This window comes from Macrotis lagotis, chromosome 1 (assembly GCF_037893015.1).
Source record: "Macrotis lagotis isolate mMagLag1 chromosome 1, bilby.v1.9.chrom.fasta, whole genome shotgun sequence".
NCBI lineage: Eukaryota > Metazoa > Chordata > Mammalia > Peramelemorphia > Peramelidae > Macrotis > Macrotis lagotis.
This window is the reverse complement of record NC_133658.1, coordinates 482,766,832-482,794,551: the sequence shown is the minus strand read 5'-3', so window position 1 is coordinate 482,794,551 and position 27,720 is coordinate 482,766,832. Positions and strand designations below refer to the sequence as shown.

The 27,720-nt window shown below is 32.2% G+C and overlaps 1 protein-coding gene across 1 annotated transcript in view; it reads left to right on the top strand.

Moving 5' to 3' along the window:
- Window positions 1-27,720, top strand: part of GABRG3 (gamma-aminobutyric acid type A receptor subunit gamma3) — an 885,739-nt gene that overhangs the window by 37,498 nt on the left and 820,521 nt on the right. The window contains exon 3 of the mRNA XM_074231952.1: window positions 23,143-23,210. Coding sequence (XP_074088053.1) covers window positions 23,143-23,210 — 68 coding nt within the window. The remainder of the gene's footprint in view (window positions 1-23,142; window positions 23,211-27,720) is intronic.

Sequence of the window (27,720 nt, the reverse complement as noted above, 5' to 3'; positions counted from 1 at the left end):
GTCTTTGCAACTGTCTGTATGTACATTTAAAAAAAATTAGTACTGTGGTAATTCTCAGACTCTTCAATGAAAGTTCTAGAAGGTAGGGACCCAAGCAGACATTTCAGCCAATAGCAAATAAGACCTTGCTTAATAAGCTATGCACAGACAGCTTTGGACACCTTGAACCTCTTATGGATGTTAAAGGGATGGGAAGTTAAGGTAGGAAACTCTGGAGAATAGTTAGAGACAGTCAATTTTCTTCCCTTCTCTTTTTCCCCCTTAGCACTACAAACTATTCAATTTTATTTAAGATGCAGGAAATATTTTCTTCATGGGTCAAAAAAAAAAAAACAAACAAGTTATCTCTTCCACACTAGATTGTCATAGAAAATAAAAATGACAAATACTAGAAGAGTAAGTTTTGACAAAATAGGCAGTGGTAATCGTAATTGGTGGAGCTTTGAACTGATCCAACCATTTTAGACAACAATTTGGGACTATGCTCAAAACTAGGTCTGCATTACAAAGATATCAAAGAGAAAGAAAAGAGAATCTTATGGACAAAAATATTTCACTGAACAAGGTGTGGTATATGGTTATGATGGAATAACAAATTATGAAGAGAATGGTTTCAGGAAAAAACATGTGAAGACATTATGAACTGGTACAAAATGAAGTGACAAAAACTAGAAGAACATTGTATTAGTAAGTCCAATATTATGATATTCAACCGTGAAAGACTAGTTACTCTGATCAGTACAATGACTGACAATTACAAAAGACTCAAACTGAAAAATACTGTTCACCTTTAGAGAGAAAACTGAATTCTGAGTGCAGATTGAAGCATTTTTTCACTTTTTTCCCCTCTTTTGGTAGCATGACTAATGTAGAAATATGTTTTGCTTGACTGCATGTATAATTAGTATACTTCTTGTCTTTTCAATGGGTGGTGGGGAGGAGAGAATTTAGAACTGAAAATAAAAAAAATTATTCCAACAAAATTTCTTAAATCTATTTTTTCAACAATTCATTAAAATTTATATTTTACATTTTGTCTATCTTTCTTTTAGATTTTTCTAATTTAGAGAGAATAATATTAAAGCCTTTTATCATTATTTTTTTATTTGACTTTTATTATTCTTAGTCCTCACCTCTTTTGGTGCATATAGATTTAATATTTATTTTTGCCTATGATAAATATATCTTTGAGCAATTTTTATCATCAAATTTTTGTTGCTTCATTTAAGATTATAATTGCAAATCCTAGTTTTATATAGTTGCTTGAAGCATAATATAATTTGGATTTATCCCCTTTTTCATTCTGGCTGATTTAAATAAATGTCTATATACAACAAATTTTGAGGCTTTTTTTTTTGCTTGTTCATTCCTGCATTTTTTATTTTATTACAAAATTTAATTCATTCATATTTAGCATTATAACTTTTGAATTTTTGTTTTCTTCTAAAAATATGCACACACAGAATTATATACACATATTCCTCCTCTTTAAAAAAGCACTTAGTCACTATGGATCATTTGGCTTATATTAATCTGAATCTTCTCCCAACTATCTTTTTCTGAATTTTATTTATTTTGCTCTTAATTGAGAAATAAAAACAAGCATTTCCATAACATATTAGAATAGAGAAAAAAAGATCTTTGTATATTAAATAAAAAACTATTATGTACAACTTGTTATTTCTTTTACTTACAAAATAAAGTTATATAACTTTTCCCCTTCCCATTGCCCTTCTCTAAATATAGCTACCATTATAGGCAAATAAGTATACATATCTATAAACATTCCATATATACTACTTTTTATCAATTCTTTCTCTACAGATACCATTTTCCTTTATTAGTCCTTATTCCTCTTTTAACTATCATGCCTAATCCTGGATCCTTTATTTTGATTTGTTGTTATTTTTCCTTTTTTTTGGTCTTAGTTTTTCTTTTCCAAACAGGCAAAAATGGAAGTATATTTCCATTGAGATGACTCCTTTCTTTTCTTTTATTTATTTAACGCAATGGGGTTAAGTGACTTGCCCAAGGTCACATAGCTAGGCAAATATAAGTGTCTGAATTTAGATTTGAACTCAAGTCCCCCTGACTCTAGGGCCAATGCTCCATCCCCTGTGCCAGCTAGTTTACCTGAGATTTCTCTTTTTTAAAAAATTATTATTCATTTCTCCTTTTCAATCATATTTTCTCCAACTTTATCATTTCATCTGTTTTTTTTTCCTGTGGTGTCTGGGATAAATGCACATTTTACCATAAATCTTGTCCTTGCTAATGGCCCAGCACTAAGATGCCCTTTGTTTTCTCAAGTCACTGAAATTGAATGAGGTCTATAAACTTCAAGTGGTGAAGGGGTTGAATTATGACTATAATATAAGGATACTCAGAGTCCATTATATTTAGGCAAGTTTTCAAGTTCTACTATCATGAATTTCACATTCTTTTGATGTTTATTGTGAAGGGGGGAGGATGATATTTAGAATAATACTCTGAGAAGCTTTTAAAAGAAATTGAATTTCCTTTCCATCTTTATTTCACTCTGCAAATGGCTACCTGTTTACTCCACTAGGATAGTAAGATTAAAATTATATCTTAGAATCTATTCCCTTGTCTTCTTCAAACTTTCAACCCCTGAAATCCTTTGTACTTTAATAGCTACCTCCTTTTCTTTTCCATAACCTTACCCCCAGTTATGAAGATTTCTCTATATTCAGGTCAAGCCATGAAAATTCTGAAGCTGAACCTGTTGCAAGAAATTGTTTTGCTTGCCCAAGCATATTTGTTTCCTTTTAAAATAATTTTCTTCCCTCTTTACATCTCTCCTATCTTTCTTCCTTCCTTTTCCCCCTTTCTCCCTCTCTCCCTCTCTTCCTTCCTCCTTCTTTTCCTTCCATCTTCCTCCCTCCCTCTATTCTCTTCTCCTTCCTCCCTCCCTCCCTCCCTCCCTCCCTCTCTTCCTTCCTTCCTTCCTTCCTTCCTTCCTTCCTTCCTTCCTTCCTTCCTTCCTTCCTTCCTTCCTTCCTTCCTTCCTTCCATAGTGGGTTGTAAAGGGAGTGAGAGAAAACAAAAACCAGGTAATTAAAAAAAAAAGAAAAATAACATTTAATTTTGTCTTTTAAGACTTTGATTCCTTTAGGGGAAGGTAAAAGGGCACAGGATCTACACCAGGAGACCAGTTTTAAAGGTAAATTGCTAATTCTGAAGTTTCCACAAGGGTACATAATATTATTTTGAGTTTTCAGTTACTAATCATAATTTGTGGAAAAGACTAGATAATTAAAGCAGAGTTTCCATTTGAGTTGGGACCAAGGTATTTTTTGCAACATTGAGAAGGAATTATTTCCAAAGTCAGTGCCTAAAATTGCAAGAACAAAAAAAGAATTTGGAATTCCTCTCATGCAAGAAAGTCTACAGGGTCTGATTGGTGGCTTGTGAATGTAAAGTGGTATAATTTGGTGCTTAGAGGGATGACATGCTTGGAGCAAATGGTTGGTCTTTAGTTTGTAAAAATTAGCTCAGAGTTAGATTCTTTCACTTTTCTTTTTCCTCTGTTTTTAAATGAATACCATTTTGAAACCATGGAAATCATTAAATATGAAAATCTAATTTAATGGAGTAAATGAAGAGAGCCAAGATGTACAGGGAGAAAAAAATAGTTTAGTGAAGTGGAGGAGGGAAATCGTTTCTTAATCTTCACATAAGTGGGTGCACAAGTAGTGAATTTTGAAACTCTTTGCTTGTTTGCTTTATTCTAAATTTTAGGATTTTAAGATTTTATAATATACTTTGCCATTGCAGCCAGGTTCATGCTTTGTCCCAAAGACATATGTTGTACATATAGTCACTTCATTTACTCATCCCATCATTTCTCTATTTCTACATTCTTTTCCTTTTTTGCTTTTTGCTTCTGTTTTTTTTTTTTTGGCTTGAGAGTATCTTTTCAATTACACAAAATGATAGATTTCAACATTCATTTTTTTAATATTTTGAGTTTCAAATTTTTCTATCTCCCTTCCTTCCTTGCCCCTTCCAAGAAAGCAAGGAATTCAATAAAAGTTACACATGTGTAATTATTTCAAATGAATTTCCAAATAAGTCATGTTGTAAAAGAAGAATCAGAACAAAAGGAGAAAAAAATCACAAGAAAGAGACAAAATAAGAAACAAATTAAAAAAGAAAAATAGTATGTTTTGATCTATATTGACATTCCATAGTTCCTTCTCTGGATGTGAATGGGATTTTCCTTCACAAGTCTTTCAGAATTGTCTTTGGTCACTGTATTGCTGAGAAGAGCTAAGTTTATCATAGTTGGTCATCAAATAATGCTATTATTACTATTTATAATATTCTCCTGGTTCATCTCACTTTACTCAGCATCAATTCATGTAAAAATTTCCAGGATTTCTGAATCCTGTCTCTAATGAGCTCTTATAGAAAAATAGTTTTCCATTGCACTCATATACCATAATTTGTTCATTCATTCTCCAGCTGATGGGCATCCCCTCAACTTCCATTCCTTGTCACTATAAAAGTACTGCTATAAATACTTTTTGTACATGTAGTTCCTTTGCCTTTTTTATGATCTCTTTGGAATTCAAAGCTAGAAGTGATATTGCTGGTTCTTAGGCTACTCAGAGCCCATTATAGTTGGATCAGTTCACAAACCCACCAGCAGTGCATTAATGTTCCAATTTTCCTACATCATTACAAAATTTATCATTTTCTGTCATATTAGACAATTTTATATATGTAAGGTGTTTTTTATTTTAATTTGCATTTCTTTAATCAATAGTTGTTTAGAACATTTTTATGATTAAAGATAGCATTAATATCTTCATCTGAAAACTGCCTTTTCACATCCATTTATTAATTGAGGTTTGCCTGCTGTTCACATAAATTTGATTCAGTACTCTATATATTTGAGAAATGAGCCCTTTGTCAGAAACACTACCTGTAAAAGTTGTTTCTCAGGTGCAGGTAGGTAGTGCAGTGGATAGAGCACTGGCTCTGGAGTCAGGAAGACCTGAGTTCAAATTTGATGTCAAACTAATAATTACTTAGCTTTGTGACTTTGGGCAAGTCACTTTACTTCATTGCCTTGCAATAAAAGCCAAAATAAAACAAAAAAGTCTTTTCTCAGCTTCCTTGGTTTCAATTTTGATTTATGCAAAGCCTTTTTAATTTAATTGCATAATCTTTTCTATCTCTTGTTTGGTAACAAATTCTTCCCCTTTCCATATATCAATAAGTAAACTATTCCTTGCTCTCCTAATTGGCTTATGGTATCATCTTTAATGTCCAAATCATGTACTGATTTTGACCCTTATCAATATAAGGCAAATGTTGAGTCTACATTGGTCTACATGTAGTTTCTGTCATACTATTTTCCAGTATTTCCAGTAGTTTTTGTCATATTATAAGTTCTCATTCCAGAAGTTGGAGTCCTTGGATTTATCAAGTAATAGATCACTATATTTACTACTGTGTCTTTTCACTTAACCTATTCCACTGATCCATATCTATACATTTTTAGCTAGTACCAGTTAGTTTTGATTGAGGCTTTGTACTTTGTTTGTTTGTTGGGTTTTTGTTTTGTTTTGGTTTGCTTTTGGTGAGACAATGGTTTAAGTTATTTTCCCAAGGTTATATAGCTAGGAAATATCAAGTATCTGAGGTCAGATTGGAACTCAGTTCCTCCTTAGTCCAAGGTCAGAAGTCTATTCACTCTGTCACCTGGCTGCCACTGATTGTTACTTTATAATATAGTTTTTAGCTCCAGTAGGGCTAGATCACAATACTTTGTGTTGTTTTATTTTATTAATGAATTCTCTTGATATTCTTGACATTTTGTTCTTCCAGATGAATTTTGTTTTTAATTTCTCTAACTCTACAAAATAATTTTTGGTAGTATTCTATTGCATTGAATGAGTAGATTAATTTAGGTAGAACTGTCATTTTTATCATATTAGCTTGGCCTCATGAAATAATTGATAGTTTTCTAGTTGTTTAGAGATGTCTTTACTCGTATGAATTATATTTTGTAATAGCTTTCATTGAGTTCCTGGATTTATCTTCGCATAGATTCCCAAATATTTTATATTGTTTGCAGTTATTTTAAAAACAATTTCTCCACTTAGTGCTGCTGGGTTTTTCAAAATAATATATAAAATGCTAATGATTTAAGGGAGTTTATTTCATATCCTGCAACTTTATTACTGTTAATCATTTCAAGCATTTTAGTTGATTATCTAGAAATCATGAAATATATAATCATCAGCATGAAAAAGTGACAGTTGTTTCCTCATTTCTTAGTCTAATGCCTTCAATTTCTGTTTCTTTTCTTAATACTAGAGGTAACATTTCTAGTACAATATTGCATAATAATTATGTTTCACCCCTGATCTTATTTGGAATGCTTCTAACTCATCACCTTTGCATATTGTGCTGCAGATAGTCTTAGATAGTTTATCATTTTAAGAAAAAAACCCATTTATTCCTAAGCTCTCTATTGGTTTTTAAAATAGATGGGTGCTCCATTTTGTTAAAGACTTTTTATGCATCTATTGAGATACTCATGTAATCTATCTTATTTTTGTTATTAATTGGTTAATTATGATGATAGTTTTCCTAATATTGAACTAGCCCTACATTCCAGGGATAAATCCCACATGGTCATAGTGTAGTCCTGGTGATAAATTTTTTTGCTAATATTTTGGGATCAATATTCTTTACAGAAATTGGTCTCTAATTGTCGCTTTCTGTTTTTGCTCTTCCTAGTTTAAGTCACAGAAAAATATGTCCATTATAAGAAGAATTTTGGAGGATTCCTTCTTTCCATATTTCTTCCAAAGGGTTTATATAGATTTGGAATTAATTGTTCTTTAAATGTTTGGTAGAATTCATTTGTAAATTCATCTGACTCTGAGGATATTTTCCTTGGAAATTCATTGATGGTTTGTTCAATTTATTTATGTAAAATTATATTAAAGTATCTTATTTCCTCTTCTTTTAATCTGAGTAATTTATATATTGTTTTTGTAAATATTCATCAGTTTTACTTAGATTGTCAGATTGAATGGTAATACAGCTGGACAAAATGACTCCTGGTTATTGCTTTAATATTCTCTTCATTGTTGGTGAATTCACCCTTTCCATTTTTGATACTGGTAATTTGTTATTTTGTCTATTTTTAAATCAAATTAACCAAAGGTTTATCTATTTTATTGATTTTTTTCATAAACTTAGCTCTTAGTTTTATTCATTGGTTCAAATTTTTCTTAATTTCAAATTTTATTATTCTCTCCTTTGATTTTTAGACTATCTACTTTGATTTTAATAGGGGATTTTTAATTTTTTGCCTTTTTTCTAGGCCTTTTATTTGGATGTCCAATTGACTTATCTATTCTTTCTCCATTTTATACTTTTATGCTTTTAGAAATATAAAACTTCCCCCTACCACTTTGGTTGCTTTGGCTACCTTCCATAAGTTTTGGTGTGCTTTCTGGTTATGGTCATTCTTTTTGATGAATTTATTAATTGTTTCTCTAAATTGTTGCTAGACCTACTACTTCAAAATTAGATAATGGAACTTACAGTATATTTCTAAGTTATCTTACTATGGTCCTTTATTATGTATAATTTTTATTGCACTATAATCTAAAAAGGATGAATTTGATTTTTCTTTTTTGCATTTGATTATGAAGTTTTTATGCCCTGATATATGGGAATTTTTGTGTAGGTGCTGAGAAGAGGAAATATATATTCCTTTCTATGGCCATGCACCTTTCTCCAGAGTCTATCAAATCTAACTAATCTAACTTTTCTAAAATTCTATTCACCTCCTTAATTTTTTTAAAATTAATTTTGTGGTTAGATTTGTCTTTTAATTAGGTCTATTTTTTCCTTTTATTTTTTCCGAGATCTGGTTTGCTACACAAACATTTTTATTTTTTACTTCAATTGTATAATAAATTCTGTTCCAGTCTTTTACTTTGATTCTGTGTGTATCTCTCTGCTTCTAATATTTCTTGTAAACAATATTTTGTGGGATTCTGGTTTTTAATACATTCTGCTACCCACTTCCATTTTATGGGAGAGTTTGTCCCATTCCATTCATCCCATATCATTCCCATTGCATACAATGTATTTCCCTCCATTCTGTTTTCCCCTTGCTTATATTTTTCCTATCTCCTTTTACCCTCTCCCTCCTCGTCAATTTTTACTTCTGACCACAACTTCCCCCATCTGTCCTCCCTTTTCTCAGATCCCCTTTCTTTTTTCTACTTTCTCCTCCCACTTCTGCATTCCCTTTTATCCAATCTCATCTGCCTTTTTCCATTTTTCCCTCTTCTTCCCTACAGTGGGACTCTTTGAACAAAATCCAATGAGAGTAAGATGCAAAGAATGCTCACCCACCCCTTGTTTCCCTCTACTACAATAGAGCTTTTTATTTTTATTTTCTCCAATTATATGTAAAGATTATCTTCTACATTCTTTTAAATAATTCTGCTTCCAGTTTTTCCTTCTCCCTCCCCAAGACACAAGTGATGCATAATAAGTTATACAAGAAAAATGATGTTTAACATAGTCCCATATTAGTCATGCCGTGAAAGAAGTCAGGTCAAAAATAAAAACTATGAGGGAGAAAAGATAAACATATTTTTAAAAGTTAAAATAGTGTGCTTTGAATTGCACACAGATGCCATAGGTTCAGCTTTCAAAGTGAATGACATTTTCTATAACAAGTCTTTCAGAATTGTTTTACAGTTCTGTGAAGAGCTATCATAAGTCTATCATAGTTATCACCACACAATATTGCTATTACTGTGCACTATATTGTTTTGCTTATGCTCAATTCAATAAGCATCAGTTCAAGTAATTCTTTTCAGGATTTTCTAAAAGTTATCATTTCATCATTTCTCATAGAACAATGGTAACCCATTGTATTCATATACCATAATTTTATCAGTCATTCCCCAATTAATGGACTCCCCCTTAATTTCCAATTCTTTGTCCACACAAAAAAGTGACTATACTTATGTGGGTCTTTCTTCATTTTTTATAATCTCTTGGAAATACAGACCTAGTAATAGATAAATAGATATGTACAGTTTTATAGTCATTTGGCATAGTTCCCAATTGAATTGCAGAATGATTTGATTGGTTCACAATTCCACCAACAGTACATTGGTGACCTGGTTATAAATTTCTTTTCTATCTCTTCATGTGAAGTAATTTATTCCATTCTTCTTTCCCCTTCCTCTTCTCCCAGTACAAGTCTCTTTTACTGTTTTGATATCATCTTATCAAAATAAACCTCCATCCACATCCTCTGTCCATCTGTAGCTCCTTCTAACTGATGTAATAGAAGTACAGTATTACAAGAGTTACAAATATCATCTTCCAGTGTAGGGATAATAACAATTTAACCCATGGGTTTGACTTTTTTCCTTTTCCTGTTTGCTTTTTGGTGCTTACTTTGAGGTTTGTATTTGAAAGTCATATTTTATGTTTAGGTCTGCTGTTTTCATCAAAAATTTTTGAAAGTCTCCTATTTTCATTGCATGTTCATCTTTCTCCCTTAAAGATTTTGCTCAATTTTACTGGGTAGTGGAATGCATGCTCCTTTGCCTTCTGAAATATCTTATTCTAAAATCTTATTTTTTTATTACTGAAAAAGCCAAGTCCTGGGTAATGCTGACTGTGGTTCCTTAATATTTGAATTTTTTAACCTACTTCCAGAATTTTCTTCTTGATCTGATGATTATGGAATTTAGCTATAATATTCCTTGGAGTTTTTGTTTTGAGATCTCTTTTAGGACTGATTAGTGGTTTCTTTCAATGACTATTCTACCCTCTGGTTCTAGGAGATTAAGACACTTTTCCTTGATAATTTCATGAATGATACTCTGTAGGAACTGTTTTTGTTCATGGGTTCAGATAGTCCAATCATTCTGTAATTATCTCTTCTGGTTTTATTACTCAGGTCAGGTCTATTTACAGTGAGGTATTTTATATTTTCTTCTACTTTTTCCTTTCTTTTGATTTTGTTTGACTGATCTTGATATCTCACAGATGATTAGCTCTCACTTACCCAATTCTCATTTTAAGGGGTTCTTCAGTTGATATTTTTTCATTTGAATAAATGTATTTTTTAAGAAATTTTTTCCTTCAGTCAAATTTTCTTCTTCTTTTTCCCAAACCATTCACTTTATCTTCCTTGCCTTTCAATTCTTTTACCAATTTTTCTTCTACTTCTTTCAAAATCCATTTTGAGCTCTTCCTAGAAGGCTTTTTAGACTTGAGACCAATTCATATTACCCTTTGAAGCTTCAGTATATAGACATTTTGCCAATTTATTCTTCAGAAAGAAGAGCTTCCTTGTTACCATAGTACTTTTCTGTTCTCTGGCTTCTTTTCTCTTCCTTTCTTTTTTTTTTTAAAGTTGAACTTCTTTGATCAGGGGGTCAGATTCCAAAATTTCTTGCATTGAGGTTCAAAGGCCTGGTCCCTGGCTTTCTGCTCTGTGGTCTGAGGTTCTGGCAGTTTGCCCACTACATTGGGATTGTTTTCTAGTTGCACCTGTTGTGTTAGAATTTCAGAACTTGCAATTTGCTTTGTATATTGGTGCTGGAGGTCTTTCACTGTAGAGGCCTCTGGACTGCACAGGCAGGACTGTAGATTCTGGGTTGTTGATCTGTGCTGTTATTAGTATTCTCTAACTGACTTGCCTGCACACCATCTGTGCTGGGGTCTGCTCTTCTTTCATCCTTGTGAGACAGACCTTTCTCACTGAGTTCAAGTTCTTCTGAGCTGGCAAAATTGTTTGTCTCTGTCTCATTGTGGATTCTAATGTTCACGAATTATTTTATAAACAAGTTAATGGTGTTTCAATGTCAGAAATTATTCAGCTTCTACCATTTTCCCCCAAGTCTTAGCTGACCTCTGAATGACCTCATGAATATAACATTCCTTTATTTTCTAAGTCATATAATGACTAGAGCATTGGATGTAGAGTCAGAAAGACCTGACATCAAATATGACCTAGGTATTTAATAGCTATATGATTCATGTCAAATCAATTAATTGCTATGTGCTCCAGTTTTCTCAACTGTAAATGAGAATAATAACATTTAACTCTGAGGATTATTATGAGAACCAATAAGATTATATTGTATAGCATGTAGTGCTTTATACTGACTATCTGGCACATAGTAGGTACTTAAAATTCATCCTTAAAAATCCTTTCTCCTTTCCTTTTTCTCTTTTATTTTGTATATTTTATTCTGTTTCATTTTATTTTAATTTTTAAAGTGCAATTAGACATCTGATCTCTCTATCAAGAATTTTAGATTCTTGAAGGTTAGGATTATGGATTTTCTATATTAACTAGCATTTTTAATTACAGGCCTGCTATTAATTAGAACTGTACACTCTACAAGGTCTTGTGGGATTCAAAGAAAAATAAATTAAGCAAAACAGTACTTGAACTTTTATTCAACTGAGGAAGGGGAGTGTACTGTACAAAATAAGTGCCAGGTCATATTGGACAAGGAGAACATTAGCCCTTTGGGCCATAATGATATTTTTGGGTAGAAATTTGGGCTTGATCTAAGTTTCAAAGAAAAGAAAAGAATTGTAAAAGACTGAAGTCAATAGGGACTTTATAAAGTGGTAAGACAGCTAGGATTATTAACACAAAAGCACAGTTATTAGAGTTGAAATGAAATTGTGCCATAAGAATAGTGTGAAGGTTGATTAAATTGTATTGTAGCAAATATAGGGAGAAATAAATAATGTCAAGTAAGGTAGGTAGCCTGAAGTAAATTTGTGAAAGGTTTCAAAGTCAGAGGAATTTAGGTTTGATATCAGAGGCAATGGATTGAGGTTTTTTTAACTAAAAATGACATGTCAAAATTGATGATGATGATGATGATGATGATGATAGGTGATGATGTTTGTCCTTCATCCTTTTTTTAAAGTAACCACTCTTAGGGCAGGATCCATTTTATTGTTGTCTTTTATTTTTTTGGTCGGGGAGGTTTACAAGGCAATGGGGTTAAATGACTTATCCATGGTCACACAACTAGGTAATTATTAAGGATTTGAAGTTGGATTTGAACTCAGGTTCTTTTTACCCCAGGGTCAGTGATCTATCCTCTGTACCATTTAACTGCCTCTTTTCCTTCATTGTTTTATTTATTTATTCATTTATTTAGGTTTTTGCAAGGCAAATGGGATTAAGTGGCTTGCCCAAGGCCACACAGCTAGGTAATTATTAAGTGTCTGAGACTGGATTTGAACCCATGTATTCCTGACTCCAGGGCCAGTGCTTTATCCACTGTGCCACTTAGCCGCCCCCCCTTTTCCTTCATTCTTGAAGAAGATCGTGACATCAGAGAGATTATACATGAAAAGCATATGATTTTTATTTGTGTGAGAGTGACATACAGTGTCACCAGTCTCACTTTCTCCTCCGGAGCCACATGGATCCAGTGGTCAGATATGAATCAGAATAACTGGAGATGGCCCTGGATGTGAGGTAATTAGGATAAAATGACTTGCCCAAGGTCTTACAGCTAGTAAGAGTCAAGTGTCTGTGGCTGTATTTGAACTCCTGCCCTCCTGACTCCAAGGTCAGTGTTCTATCCTGCATCATCCAGTTGCAAAATTCTACTTGGGGAAAATTCTGTTAGAAATTCTGTTGGATTAAGTCTAGAGTGAGAAGAGATTTTAGATTAGGAGGCTATTGCAAAGGTCACATATGAGCAGGTGATGTCCTAAACTTAACAAATTCTTTGAGTGTAACAAATATTTGCCAGTTGGTTAAATCCTTAAGTCCAAAAAAATAGTTAATGTATCTAGAAATATATTATGGAAGTATTGGCAATAAGCACCTTGAAGTAATAATCTATTTTATTACTTGCCATTCAAGTTATTTCTCTGCTTTACAATTCAGTTAGAGAAAAAACAAATTTGACAAGTGAGAAGTGGCTTAAGAAGAGATTGTCTGAGAATAAGATTTGTATTTCTACACTTTAAGTTAAAATACTGGTATTCAGGGCTCATGACTATCAATAGGTCATATTTAATGATGACACATCAGAGTGTTTTCCCTGGAGACTAATTAAGGATTTAAACTGAAAGTGAAGTAAGAAAGAGAAAACTTGTTAATGTGCCTCCACTGAACCAGATTACAAAGAAAAATATAAATACAGAAATAGTAGTTGTCTGGGGTGTTGTTCCTAGCATCAGGAGGATTCATCTACCTGAGTTCAAACGTGATCTCAGAACATAGGGAAATAAGCTAACCATGTTTGCCTCAGTTTCTTCCTCTGCAAAATGAATTTGAGAAAAAAAAGCAAACACTAGGGTCTTTGTCAAGAAAATCCCAAAAGATTTGGCCATAACTGAACAACAGCAGTAATTTATGGGAATTACTATCCTAGAAAGGGGTTAGGTAGAAAACTCTTGGACTAACATATTTATAAGCAAATGTTAAAAATATTAATAATAAGCAAAATTAAGGAGATATTAATCTGGGAACAAAAATTCAACTTAAATAGACTATATTGAGGCTTTTTGAGATGTGAGTCATCACTAAAATAAAAGAATAGAAGGGTATTGAGGTAGGTATAGTAGGTAAAAGGAGCAGTTAACATTCTATATTAAGAAGCCATTCTCTAGAAAATTTGTGAACTGGAGAGGTAGAAAGTAGTGGGTCAAGAAAAGCAGAAAAAGAGGCAATGTAAGTATACCACAAACCACTGAAAAAAAGAAGAAACTTGAATGATGTTTACCAAATGGCTGACAAATCTGGCATTGAAGCATGATATAACAGAGATGAAATATACTGGAACTCTGATAAATGCAGGATAACTAATACATTCTTGACTTTCCAAAATTCCTTTTAAAGGCATTTTGTATGTGATCTTTTTGTATGTGATCTTCATCAAAAAGTAAGGACCAACTTTGGGAAAAAATTAGAAGTCTGAGAAGGATTGACCGGTACATCTTGGAGTTTATGTCATAGAAGAGAAAAAGAAAGAATTCTCTGACCTGACACATTTCAGAGTTTAATAAAAGGCCCGAAATTTAAGAAAAAAAATCACTTGACCTAAAATTCCATAGAGAAGACCATTTTCATAGCAATAGAATGGTTTCAAGGATATAATTCTATATTGGATGGATTCACAATGCTTGGTCTAAAAAGAGGGGTGGTGAATAGTTCTTTTGACATTTAATCATAGCCACATACAAGTAATTAAAAAAAAATCTTTGTTAATATGTTTTCTAAGATGATGATAATAGTTATGAATTTTACATAACTCAGGTCCACTGACAAAATCATGGCGAAAACGTGGGAATTAATTTGTAATCTTTTTCTCAGGGAGGCCTTGAAATTCTCATTTGCTATAACAACATGATTGGAATGGACATAATTAAATATAAGAAAAATCTTCATGCACAGTTCAACATTTCTAAGGAAAAATATTAGTCAATTAATGTGTGTATTTATGACCAGTTAGTTAGCAAAAATGTAGTGTGCTTATTGAAATAATTGCTAATACAACCATTAGATTCTTTTTATCCATAACAAAATCACTTTAAAGGGAACTGTTTGTCCCCTTTCTGTGCAGAAAGTTGTTTGATGGATACTTGCCTCTTATTCTGTCAACTGTTAAGAGTTCTTTATATCAGGAAATAATGTTTGAATCCTTCAATTCATATGGCAATCAACTGTTCTTACTCAAACTATTTCAACAAATCTAAAACCCGGCTTATACCTAAGTAATAACTTTTTTCCTCCATCTGGTTCTGTCAATGAAATACAAGAGATAAAGGATATCTTTAAGACTCAAAGAACAACTCACATCTGTGTAGTCTGAAGGAATAACCTGTTTTAGATTTCCTTTTTTCTTTCAACAGATTCAAAAATATGAATAATGAATTTTCTGTCCTCAGAACTCCAGATAAAACGTTTTCTAGGATTGGTTTTACTATTTTGAATATGTTCATTTTCATTTATTTTGTCCTATTCAGATTTCAAAATATATTAATTGCAAACATGCTAGCTAGGTCATTTTAATCGAGGTGTTTTAGTTAAAGATATATTGCAATTTACATACCAGTTGTGAATAATCACAATTTCCTGATTGAACTAATAGTCTAAACTTCCATTTTTCTTTCAGAATTTGCAATGAAAATTTGCTTATTTTAGCTTAACATTTCTTGGAGTTTCTGTCAAATTGAACTTTTCTGAATAACATAAATGGATGATAACCCTGAGTATACTGGACATGTATTCCATGGAACAAAGTAAAAATAAGTGATCATGAGATGGCATAAAGAATATCCTCAAAGAAGTTCATGATCAAAAAAAATGATGAACTAATAATGTGAAAAAAGGCAAAGGATTATCACTGGACAGTCTGTATACTTCTTTAGTTTCCTTGAGGTAGTAGAATTCAAGGAAATAATCCAGGACATTGTATGGACCTTGTGGTGTGAAATTATGAAAAGATAAGGACAAGAATAGCTCAGAATGGAAAACATGAGTTGCACTTTTATTCAATGGAAGGTTTGCCTTCATCTGTGAAGTCACAAGTTCATTTGACTATTTGAAGAGAATAGTGAGAGGTGGATAATTGGGATTATGAGAATATTAAAGACCACTGGTCTCCAACAAAAGAGTCTTCCACCTGAAGATCTCTGGCAAGACTCCAATGAGTGAGTGATTTACCAATTAGAGAATATAAGGAGAGGTCATTTTGACCAGAGGCATGTTAGTAAATGTTTAATTGCTATCAATAGTTGAAAGAGAACTTATGCTCAGACACACTTTTATATTTAGTTTGCATTATTAAAATTTTCTCTATCATTTTAATTCAAGATAACCAACAAAACAATAAAGCAAGCCCTCTTTTGTTGTGTTTGCTGATTTCTAAGGGGCAAATTTCACACACTGAAACTTTAGCAGTTGATTCTTCTGGGTTGGTATAAACAGACTCTAGACCACCCATGTGATTAATCCTTTTTATAGCTAAGTCTGTGTTTCTCACTAATGCAAAAAAGTCAACACTTCAGCAATTATAGCCCAATAGTATCTCACTCTATATCAATCCACCTCACTTCCAGATGGGAAGGGTTCTAATCATCTCTTCTAGGCTGTGATTTTGGGAAAATAAAGTAATATTAAAACTTCTTCCTTTTTTTAAAAATAGGGATATATGGATGCCATTGTTGTTGGTCACGTCATATGAAAATTATTACAAGTAATGAGGGTTGTTTAGCCTGGAGAATAGAAAATCTGTTTTTGTTGGTGATGCTGGAAGCATGATAGCTACCTTTAAATATTTGAAGCATTAGACATGTTGTGTTTTTAGACGGGGGAAGGAAAGAGAAACAATAAATATTTATAAAGCATTAGATAGTGATAAGTGCTTTGCAAATATCTCATTTAATCCTTTAAAATAATTTATTTATTTTCACCAATATGCATATGTATATTTTAAGTTACTAAATTTCCTTCTAACCTCCCTTCCCAACCCCCTCCCCTCAGCCATGTATAGTCAGATTAGCATTGTACATACATATTTTGGATATGCATGTTTGCATATTAGTCATTTTCAGTATGAGGAATTAGGATTAAGGGAAAGAGATACAAAAGAGATAATTTTTATAAAGTGTTCATCAGATTGTGAAGGATTGTCTTTTCTTTTTTCATTTTGTTTTGTTTTTCTTCTTCTGGATAGGGATAAATTTGTCCATAGCCAGTCTAATATAATTGTCCTAACTCTGAACTGCTGAGACAAGCTGCTTCCATTAAGGTTGATCATTCACAATATTGTTGTTATTCTTTTATATCATTAAAATAATCTTGTTATGAGAGTAAACATAAACCCCCTCCCCACCTCCAAGAAGATAAGAAAGCTCAAGAATAGTGAGAGAGAAAAAAATGTACTTCAGTCTGTGTTCACCTTCCAATGACTCTGTCTCTGTAGTGAGTTGCCTTCTTTATCATAAGTCCACAAGAGAAGTTGCTTCAATATTTCTCCTACAGTTGCTATTAAAAGCTGTATTTACCTCCACTCTATTCCCCCCCCCACTCATTTATTTTATTCTTTCTCTCCTTTCATCCTGTACCTGTCCAAAAAGTGTGGTATACCCTCTCCCACAATCTGTCCTCCCTTCTATCAACTATTCCCACCTTCTTTCCCCCCATTCCCCTTTATCCCATCCCTTTCTTCTCATTTTTCACTAGGGTATGATAGATTTCTATACCCTATTAAGTTTGTATGTTATTCCCTCTCTGAGCCATTTCTGATGAGAATGAAGGCTCATTCATTCCCCATCACCTTCCTCCCATTCCACTCCATTGAAAAAAGCTTTTTCTTGATTCTTAGGTGAAATATCTTAGCTCCTTCTTCCTCTCCTTTCTATTCCTCTGAGTACTTTCCTTTCCTTTATCACCTATTGACTCCATCTTTGATATATATATATATATATATATATATATATATATATATATATATATATATATATATATATATATATATATATATATATATAATGCCCTGTCTACTTATGCTCCTTCTAACAACTCTTATAAATGAGAAAGTTCATATGAGTTATCAATATCAATATCTTCTTTCCAAGAGTTCAACATCATTAAGTTCCTCAAAGTTAATCCTTCTCATTCATTCCCTCTATGGTTCATTTGAAGATTTAACTTTCTGTTCAGCTCTGGTTGTTTTAATAGGAAAATTTGAAAGTCTCCTGTTTCAATGAATGTCCATATATTCCCCTGAAAGAGGATGTTCAGTTTTGCTGGGTAGTTGACTCTTGGTTGTAAACCAAGATCTTTTGCCTTCTGGAAAATCATATTCCAATCCCTATGAGCCCTTAAAGTAAGATGCTGCCAGATCCTGTGTAATCCTGACTATGAAGCCTTGGTAGTTGAATTGTTTATTTCTGGCAGTTTTTAGCATTTTCTCCTTGACTTGATTCTTTTGGAATTTGGCTATAATATTACTGGAGGTTTTTTTTTTCTTTTGGGATCTCTTTCAGGAGGTGACCAGTGAATTCCCTCAATTTCTATTTTACCTCTGCTTCTAGGATCTCGAGGCAATTTTACTGTATTATTTCTTGAAAAAAAAAGAAGTCTAAACTCTTTTCCTGGTCATGAATTTCAGGTAGCCCAATAATTTTTTAAATTATCTCTTTTGGAACTGTTTTCAAGATTTGTTGTTTTTTCCAATGAGATATTTCACATATTCTTCTAATTTTTGACTTTTTTGGAAGTTTTATTTCTTTCTGATTTCTTGCAAAGTCATCAACTTCCTTTAGTTACACTGCAATTGAAGGATTCATTTTCTTCTGAGAGCTTTTTTATCCCCTTTTCCAGCTGACCTATTCTGATTTTTAAGGCATTCTTCTCCTCATTTGCCTTTTGTTTTTTTTTTTTTCCATTTTGCCTAAACTGGTTTTTAACATATTATTTTCTTCAATTTTTTTATATTTCCTTCACCAAACTGCTAATTTTATTTTCATGATTTATCTTCATTGTTCTCATTTCTCCTCCCAATTTTTCCTCTACCTCCCTTAAATGCTTTTCAAAATCTTTTTTGAACTCATCCATAGCATAGCCAACTTTGTAGCTCTCTTAGAGACTTTGGGTACAAAAGTTCCACGTTTGTCATCTCCTGAATCTTCCATGCGACCAAAGTAATTTTCTATGATCATATTCTTTTTCTGTTGTTTGCTCATTTCCTCACCCTAAGACTAATTTACCACACTTCTAAGGATTTTGGGGCTTTGGGAGACACCCCATTGGGCTTATGCTCTCTTGCCTATGCTTTTATATATAGATGACTACAGGTACTCCTCCCTGCCCTGGAGCTGTGAGGAGGAGCCCTGCTGATCTATCTTAGTATGGAAGCCCAACCTGTAACCTAGATCTCAGTATAGGAAAACAGCAGAGTCCTGCCTCTGGGAGAACAGAGAGACTTCTGCAATTTCCTCCTACTCCCTTAACATGTATGGGCTGCAGGCTGGCTTCCCCCATTCCTGCTGCAGGTTGTCACTATAGGGATGTTCTGAGGCCATTGCTCCCACACTCTGGTGCAGCAGAGTTCTTGCACTGTCCTTTCAAGCTGTTCCTGGTGATCCCAGGGCTGTGCTGCACTGTGACCATACCTTTCTTCCAACCCCCCAGTTCCGGCGAAAATCACCTTTCCTGGCAAACCTCTTTGTTTTGGACTGGGAAACTGTATTACTCATTCTTTCTGTGGTTACTGTCACTCTAAATTTTGGCTAGAGTCATAATTTGACAGCTTTTGGAGTTTTTTGGGTGAATGAGTTTCAGGCAAATCCTGCCTTCATGCCACCCTCTTGGATCTGCCCCCTCACAATTTCCACAGTGTTGTTGTTAATGTGCATGTTGTTCTCTTGGTTCTGCTCCCTCAGCTCAGCAGCAGATCCTTAAGTAATTCCATGCTTCTCAAGAGTCCAACCATTTATGATTTCTTATAGAACAATAATATTCCATAGTATTCATGTACATAATTTGTTTAGTCATTCCCCAATTGTTTGGCATCCCCTCAATTTCCAATTCTTTGCCACTACAAAAAGAGCTGCAATGAATATTTTGGAACATGTAGGACTTTTCCCATTTTTAATAATTTCTTCTGGATATAGACCTAGAATTGGAATTGCTGGATCAAAGGGTATGAATAGTTTTATTGTTCTTTGGGCATAGTTCCATATTACTCTCCAGAAAGATTAGATTTGTTCACAACTCCACAGTAATGCATCAGCGTCCTAATCTTCCCACAACTTCTCCATCATTGAGCATTTTCTCTTTTTTTAAATTTTCATTTCTCTAATAAATAATGATTTGGAACATTTTTCATATCATTATATATATATATATATCTTTAATCTCTTCATTTGAAAATTATTAATATCCTTTTATCATTTATCAGTTGGAGAATGACTTGTAACCTTTTAATTTGATGCAATTCTCTATATATTTTAGAAATGAGACCTTTTCAGAACTCCTGGCTTTGAAGATTGTTTTCTAGCTTTATGCTTTCCTTATAATTTTGGCAGTATTAATTTTATTAGTGCAAAATTTTAAAAATTTTAAATAGTCAGAATAATTCAATTTGCATTTTATAATAAACTCTGATTCTTGTTTGGCCATACATTTATCCCCTTTCTATAGATTTGATAGAATATTTATTGATGTATTAATTTATCTATGGTTCATCCTTTATATTCACATCCTGTACCCAGTTTGATCTTATTTTGTTATAGGGAGTGAGATATGGGTGTCTGCCAAATTTCTGTCATTCTATTTTCCAATATCCCCCCCCAATTTTTGCCAAATACTGAGTTCTTTTCCCAAAAGATGATGCCTTTGGATTTTTCAAATAGTAGGTTGTTGTATTCATTTCCTGTGGTTTCTTTTAGACCTGTGCTAATCCACCAATCCATTACATTATTTCTGAACCATAACACACAACTTTGATGATTGCTGATTTATAGTATAGTTTTAGATGTGGTAGAGCCAGAACACCTTCCTTTACATTTTTTACATTAGTTGCCTTGCTATTCTTGGCATTTTGTTGCTCCAGACAAATTTTACTATTTTTCTAGCTCAGTAAAGTAGTTATTTGGTAGTTTGATTGGTATGGAATCAGTAATTTAATTTGATTAGAATTATGATTTTTATATATTAGCTTGACCTAACCATGAGCAATTGACATTTTCCCAATTATTTAGATATGACTTTATTTGGGTGAGCTATATAATTGTATTCACACAGTTTCGGGATTTGTCTTAGGGGGTAAATTCCTGAGTATTTAATGTTATCTATAGTTACATTAAATGGAATTTTTCTTTCTATCTTTTGCTCTTGGGCTTTGTTATTTATATCTCTTGCTCTTGAACATTGATGATGTATGTGGGGTTATTTTAGATCCTGCTACTTTGCTGAATTTGTTAATTGTTTCAATGAGGTTTTTTTTATTAGTTTTTTTTTTTTTATTTTGGCAAGACATTGGGGTTAAGTGGCTTGCCCAAGGTCACATAGCTAGGTAATTATTAAATGTCTGAGACAGGATTTGAACTCAGGTACTCCTGACTCCAGGTCCAGTGCTCTATCCACTATACCACCTAGCTGCCCCTCAAGTAGTTTTTTTAAGATATATTCTCGGGTTCTCTAAGTATACCATCATATCATCTGCCAGAGTTAAAGTTTTGCTTCCTCATTGTCTATTCTGATTCCTTCAATTTCTCTTTCTTCTCTAATTGCTACAGCTAGCATTTCTAATGCTACATCAAATAGTAATGGTGATAATGGGCATCCTTGTTTCACCACTGATTTTATTGGAAATGCTTCTAGTTTATTCTCATTACATATAATATTTGTTCATGGTTTTTGATAATGATATTTATTATTTTAAGGAAACTCCATTTATTCCTAAACTTTCTAGTGTTTTTAATAGGAATGGATGTTTTATTTTATCAAAGGCTTTTTCAGCATCTATTGAGATAATCACATGATTTCTGTTGGTTTTACTTTTGATATGTTCAATTATGTTCATGTTTTCCGAATATTGAACCATCCCTGCTTACCTGATCATGGTGTATTATCTTAGTAATAACTTGTTGTAGTCTCATTGCTAATATCTCACTTAAGCTTCCCTGAGACTCTGTGAGGTAGAATGCTGATACTATCTTTATTTTACAATTGAAGAAACTGAAACAAACAGGGATTAAATGAGCTGTCAAGAGTCTTAGCTAGTAAGTGTCTGAGGCTAGATTTGAATTTAGGGCGTGGTACATCCATGCCTAGTACTAATTCCACTATGCCATCTAGAAGCTACTAGAGAACTGAACAAAGGGTAAATAGTTGAAAAGGTGGGGGGAATTTCAGATTGATGTAAATTAAAACCTTTCTAATCATTAGAACTGCCCTAAAGTAAATTATTTTGCCTTGGCCAGTGAATTCCCTGCTATTTGATTTCTTCAAGTATTGGCCAAATTGTTGTCACCTTGTCAAGGACACTGTAAGGGGTAAAGGAAGAGGACTGATTCTGTTTCAGGTCAGAGGCAACTTCCAGTTCAGACAGTGCTATTTCTATATCATCTGGCTTATTCATATGGGAATAAATTTTTAAAAAAACCTATTTTAGTTTCTTTAGAAATATTTAGGAATGATGTATTTTTTTCTTTCCTAATGGCCTTTACATTCTGCAAGAGAAAAATATCAAGGAAGATTATGGAACTTGAACAAAACTAAAAAGGGAAATGAAAAAGAGAGACATCAGAAATTTTATCCACGAATATCTTTTGTTTAAATCATTGTGTTCCAACCTTGAATGTTGGAAGGTCTGATTACTGACCCAAGTATATATAACCTTACCAATTATCTAGCCAAGTGGATTAATTGAAGGAGATAACATTCACTCCTATCCAATGAGGAAGAATTAAAATATCAATAGAATGGGGAGAAAATATTTTTATTTTTCTTAAGGCCTTTAAGTACTGAATGGTCCAGAGACTTAGTGACTTGGGTGCCCAATGTATATTATGTTATTGGTTACTTGTTTAAATTTCTATAAAAACTACTAGAACATTTCTTGGGGAATAGAAAGTCATGGCAGAGAACAAGTTGGACCATTACAGTTTGGGCATCTCTCACTCCAAACTAGAAATATGGAATTAAATTTAAGAAAAATCACATAAAATTATTTCTGGAAGATTTGAACCTAAATCACAAGATAAAATAGTACTATTATACTAAGTATTAATAATATTTTCCCCTCAATACTGACATAGTTTAATTTCTTAATTTTCTTTTTTTTCTGAAATATTTTACCAGATATTATCTGATTTCATTTAATTTGTGTTACTAGAAGGCAAGTACTACTTATTTCTTTAAGATTCTTAAAACTATATCATATAAGGTTTTATTTATGATTGCAATCTTGTTTCTCTTAAAAGCACTCTATTCTGAGGATACACTAGACACTGAAATGGGGCATTTCAGGTATCATTGGAAAGTTTGCTCTCGTTGTAATATCTCTGTTCTACAGATTATGCTAAATATTGTATTTTTTTTTGTTTCTACAGTAAAACCAACAGTTATTGATGTTGACATTTACGTTAACAGTATTGGACCTGTTTCATCAATAAATATGGTAAGTATCATGTTAACGATTTTTTGAAAACTTTTTCTCTTACTTGCCTTTGTTGGTGAGAGTCAAAATGTAATAAATGTTTTGGGGAAAAAGAAAAAAGAAAGATGCCTTTGTTATTGTTTGTATAATATTAAAGAGGTTCATCCTATATTGTGAAAATTCCTATTTTCTTTTTGAAACATACAGAGGTGGAAAGTACTATTTGATATTTATGATATTTAGTTGAATATTGAAAATAGTAGAAGACCATAAAATGAAGCTGGAAATGAAAAAGATTTTATGTATTTTTGAAAGCTTCATCTTATTGTTAGACTGGTAAATAAGTGATATAATTATGAGGGTTTTCCTCTAACTTCATAGCTACATATTTTTCTATTAAATGGTAACATGAGATAATTATTAAGTACTAGATCATTTATTGCATTTGACTTCTTAACTTCTTGGTTCAGGCATTTTACTGACTAATATTGTCACTCTCTACCAGGTTTTAGTTATGAGGGGAAGAGTAGAAGGATTATCTGATATTTTACTATAGGCTTAAACCTATAGACGTACAAATATAATATCTTGGTTATGATTACATTTACACAAAGTAAAATCTTTTGACCTTTAGCATCTATTTCTCATAAGGAAACATGTATTTATGGGAATTTATTGTGGAATTTGGATATCTCATTTGATAGTTGCAACAATTAGGTAACTGGTATCCTTAGTTATAGAAATACTGAACAAATATTCTGCTGAAATAGATAATTGTATTTGCATATACTGTTGTTGACTTGGACTCAAGTAAACTCTGTATCTTTGTGTTCACTATTTAGTTTTTTAAAGAAACAGTGATTGTGAGGAATGGGAATTGTCAGTATATTGATTTTAAGTGCATTTGCAATTCCATTCAACTGTAGTGAAATACGCTCTGATAATAGATACAAATCCATTCCTTTAAATGCAACATTCAAATAGTTCCTTCAGAAAACTCTTAAATGAGAAAAAGATATGAATTTCAACACTACAATTTTTTCTTCCATCCTGATTCATATTATTACATAATTGCATTGCAACAACAAATGTTACCTGTGGGTAAAACCTCTAAACAACCTTTGATGTCAATCAAAAGAGTATTATAATCACAAAAAGTATACTTCTCTTCATACTGTAGCAAGTATTTTTCTATTAAAAATTGTGTATGAATATTTATTTTTTTAAAATTTAAAGGAAATTATTTTAAAATATTATGTAAAGTGATAATAATAGACAAATTTCCCAATTTATATATTAAGTGACTAAAAAGTTTAATATTCTGGGTTTGGACAACTTTGATGATCCCTGTATTTAGAAAGCATTAGTTTTCTTATAAATCTATAGTTTTCTTATTCCTTAGTGGAGTATCATGATTTCATTTCTTATTTTAGAAGTACCATGATCTTTGAAAAATATAAGCAAAATTTTATTTTTTTGAAATTTAGTTAAACCTGAGCCAATCAAATTCCAACTAATCTGAGTCCTGAAATAGATTTTCCTACTCTCCAGGTTAAACTTTTAGGGGAAAGAATCTACTGATGACACTATTTATAACAAGAAATTACTCAAATAAAAATATATTCTCAAAATTTCATTTCTGCTAAGTAGGTGGATGTTATGTGGATCCCTGAACTCGATTAAAATGTAAATGGAAAATAATTAAGAAAATAAAGAAAAATATGACATTCTATATAAAGTTAATTTGTAGTTTTGTAAGTTAGTATGGAAACAGCAGGCATTTATTTCCACTGATGTAGCACAATCTTCTGATTTTATCAATGATGAAACCAAGACCTGATGATGTTAAATGACTTGCCCGTCATCACAAACATAGCAAATGGAAAATATTGAATTGTGCCCTGAACCTATGGCACCAAACTAACAGTCTTTCTCTGTGGTAAATACTGAACATCTGAGTGACTTTGTAGAAGCTGGTATCACAGAGCAACTTTTAAAATATGGAATAGGAGTTAGCATAGCAAATTGTAAAGAGCATATGTTTTGGAGTACTTAATTTCATATCATTATATTGCCACTTTCTATAGCTGAGATCTTGAGATAGTCACTTGAAGACATTTAGTCTCAATTTTCTCATATGTAGAATAAGGATGTTGGATTAGAGGACCTCTGAGATCCTTTCTACCACTGCCTATGATTTCATGATTATGTGATTTATGATTTGAGATTTTTCTTCTTACAACTCATATGTTTTTGTGAAAAGACTGAACCTCTTGGACAACTTGTCAAGACTTTAACAATAGGGAGGATTTAGAGATGAAAATAATGTTTCATATTCTCAAGATTCTAAGTGTGCCAAAAGAGAAGTTTTATTAAGAAACATTAATTTTTCATGAAAGAAATGCTACACAATTCAAGTATATAATCTGTAAATACACATAGATACAACTTTATGCATATGTATATGTGTGCATGTCTATATTTTTATTTTCAAGTTTTCAATTTCATGGATGTGTACCCTAATATTTTTAATCTGGGTATTTAAAATTGCTCAACACTATAAAATAATTCTGTACTTCAGACATGAAACATGCTAAGTGAATATTCAATGACTTATTGAGCTTTATATCCTCATTTTACTCAGATATTAAGTGTAATAACTAAGCATATGTTGTCTCTCCCCTAGAGTTGTCAATTGTTTCTGGTTGTGGTATATGATAGTAGTTTCTAGAACTGACCTTCAATGTTTATTTGTCCCTTTCTTTTTATTAAACTTGTTATGAAACACTTTGATAATTAAGACCATTTAATTTCCCCCATTGTAGTTTGGTGAATAGTGTTAAATCTGGAGTCATAGGACTTATTATTAAAATCTTACTTTAAGACGTGATGGGAAAAATAAGTTAATCTTTCTGGGCAAATAAAATGAGGGGAATTGAATTAGATGACATCTTATTTTTGAGATTTACCTTGCATTAATATAACATTTCTCGGAAAGGCAGGTAGGATGGAGCTGGGATAGGTTGAATATGGAAATACTGAATCTTCATTTCCCATTTAAAGATGAAGTGCAGTATTTCTACTTTAGACAAAGAGGTGTTGATAAACATTCTGACAGCTTTCATGCCAAAAATAAAAGGGAAGCAATGTAAGCTTTGCTAAAGGGCATGTCTTAAATGTAAAACTATGGAATTTTAAACTTGCACCATATGTCATCTTTTCTTTGTTTCTCTTATGTCTCTGGTAAAAAACTCCTGAAAATGACTTCCTGACATTTTATTATAAAATGCCCTAAGAAATTTTATTATGTAAAGCTATAGTATTCATGCATGTTATGAAAATATATGAGTTTTTCTGAATATTGAAAAACCTCTAATAAATATTTTTGTTAGTAAAAGTTATGCTAACATTTTTTTCATTTTGAGTAACTTTTTTCTTTTTCTTTTGAACTTTTAAATTATACATTAAATGATTTTTTCAATGTATTTCTATATGGTGCATTCCTTAGATAACATCCATGACAACAGTGGTATAAGTATTATTGAAGCTGATGTCAATTGCCACAACTCCACATTGCTATGATTTTTCATCCTGTTTTCCATATGAATCTTGGTAAACCCATTCAACACTTTAAAAACTTTACTGCAGTTCTTATAATCTCCTTGTTAACATTAACATTTGGATTGTCTATTATCTTTCATTCTTGCTGTATAACCAGTCTAATTATACTTGATTTTCTGATTATAGATGTCCTTATTGGTGTATTTTATATAATTTTATTTGAAAATATTCATTGGTAAAGTGCTACAATCAATTTATATATATATATATATATATATATATATATATATCATACTTTACCATTGTTCTTTTAATTAGTCATTTTTTTATTCTTTGGAGATCATGCTATTTGGAGAATACTGGCATAAAAGAATTGTAATCCTAGGCACCAGCTGTAATTGTATCATCAAGTATACTAAACAATTCCCTCTCATTTGAGTGTCAGCCCTGACTGGCTCCTGAGCTCTAATTCTATGATTTTTCACCTGTAGAAACTGTTTTAGGTCTGCATATTAATACACTGACTCAATCCACTTCAGACCCAGCTGCATGTGCATTTTTTTCTCTATGTGATTTTGTTGGGCCTCATGACTGAAAATATTTTGTGACTATAAAATCTATTAAATAAAACATTTTTAGCTGAAAAGAAGGGACATATTGCCATAGAGCTTTTGTGTTCAAGTAGAGGCATAAATACATTCAACCACTGGAAACAATTAAAAACCTAGATATTAATCTCAAATTCTTAGTTTACCTTTACATAGACATAGTGTTGTAATATGATATAAACAAGATTCCATTGTTAGTGAGGATAAATAAATAACTCAGGCAAAGAAACTGAGAAGAAATGGTCAGGAATGTAATAGGGGAACTAGAAGTGAGTAAGCAGTGTCATGAAATACTAGAGAGAAGAGAGGATCATGAAGAGGGGGATTGACTGTGTCAATGGCATCAGCCCATTCAAGAAGGA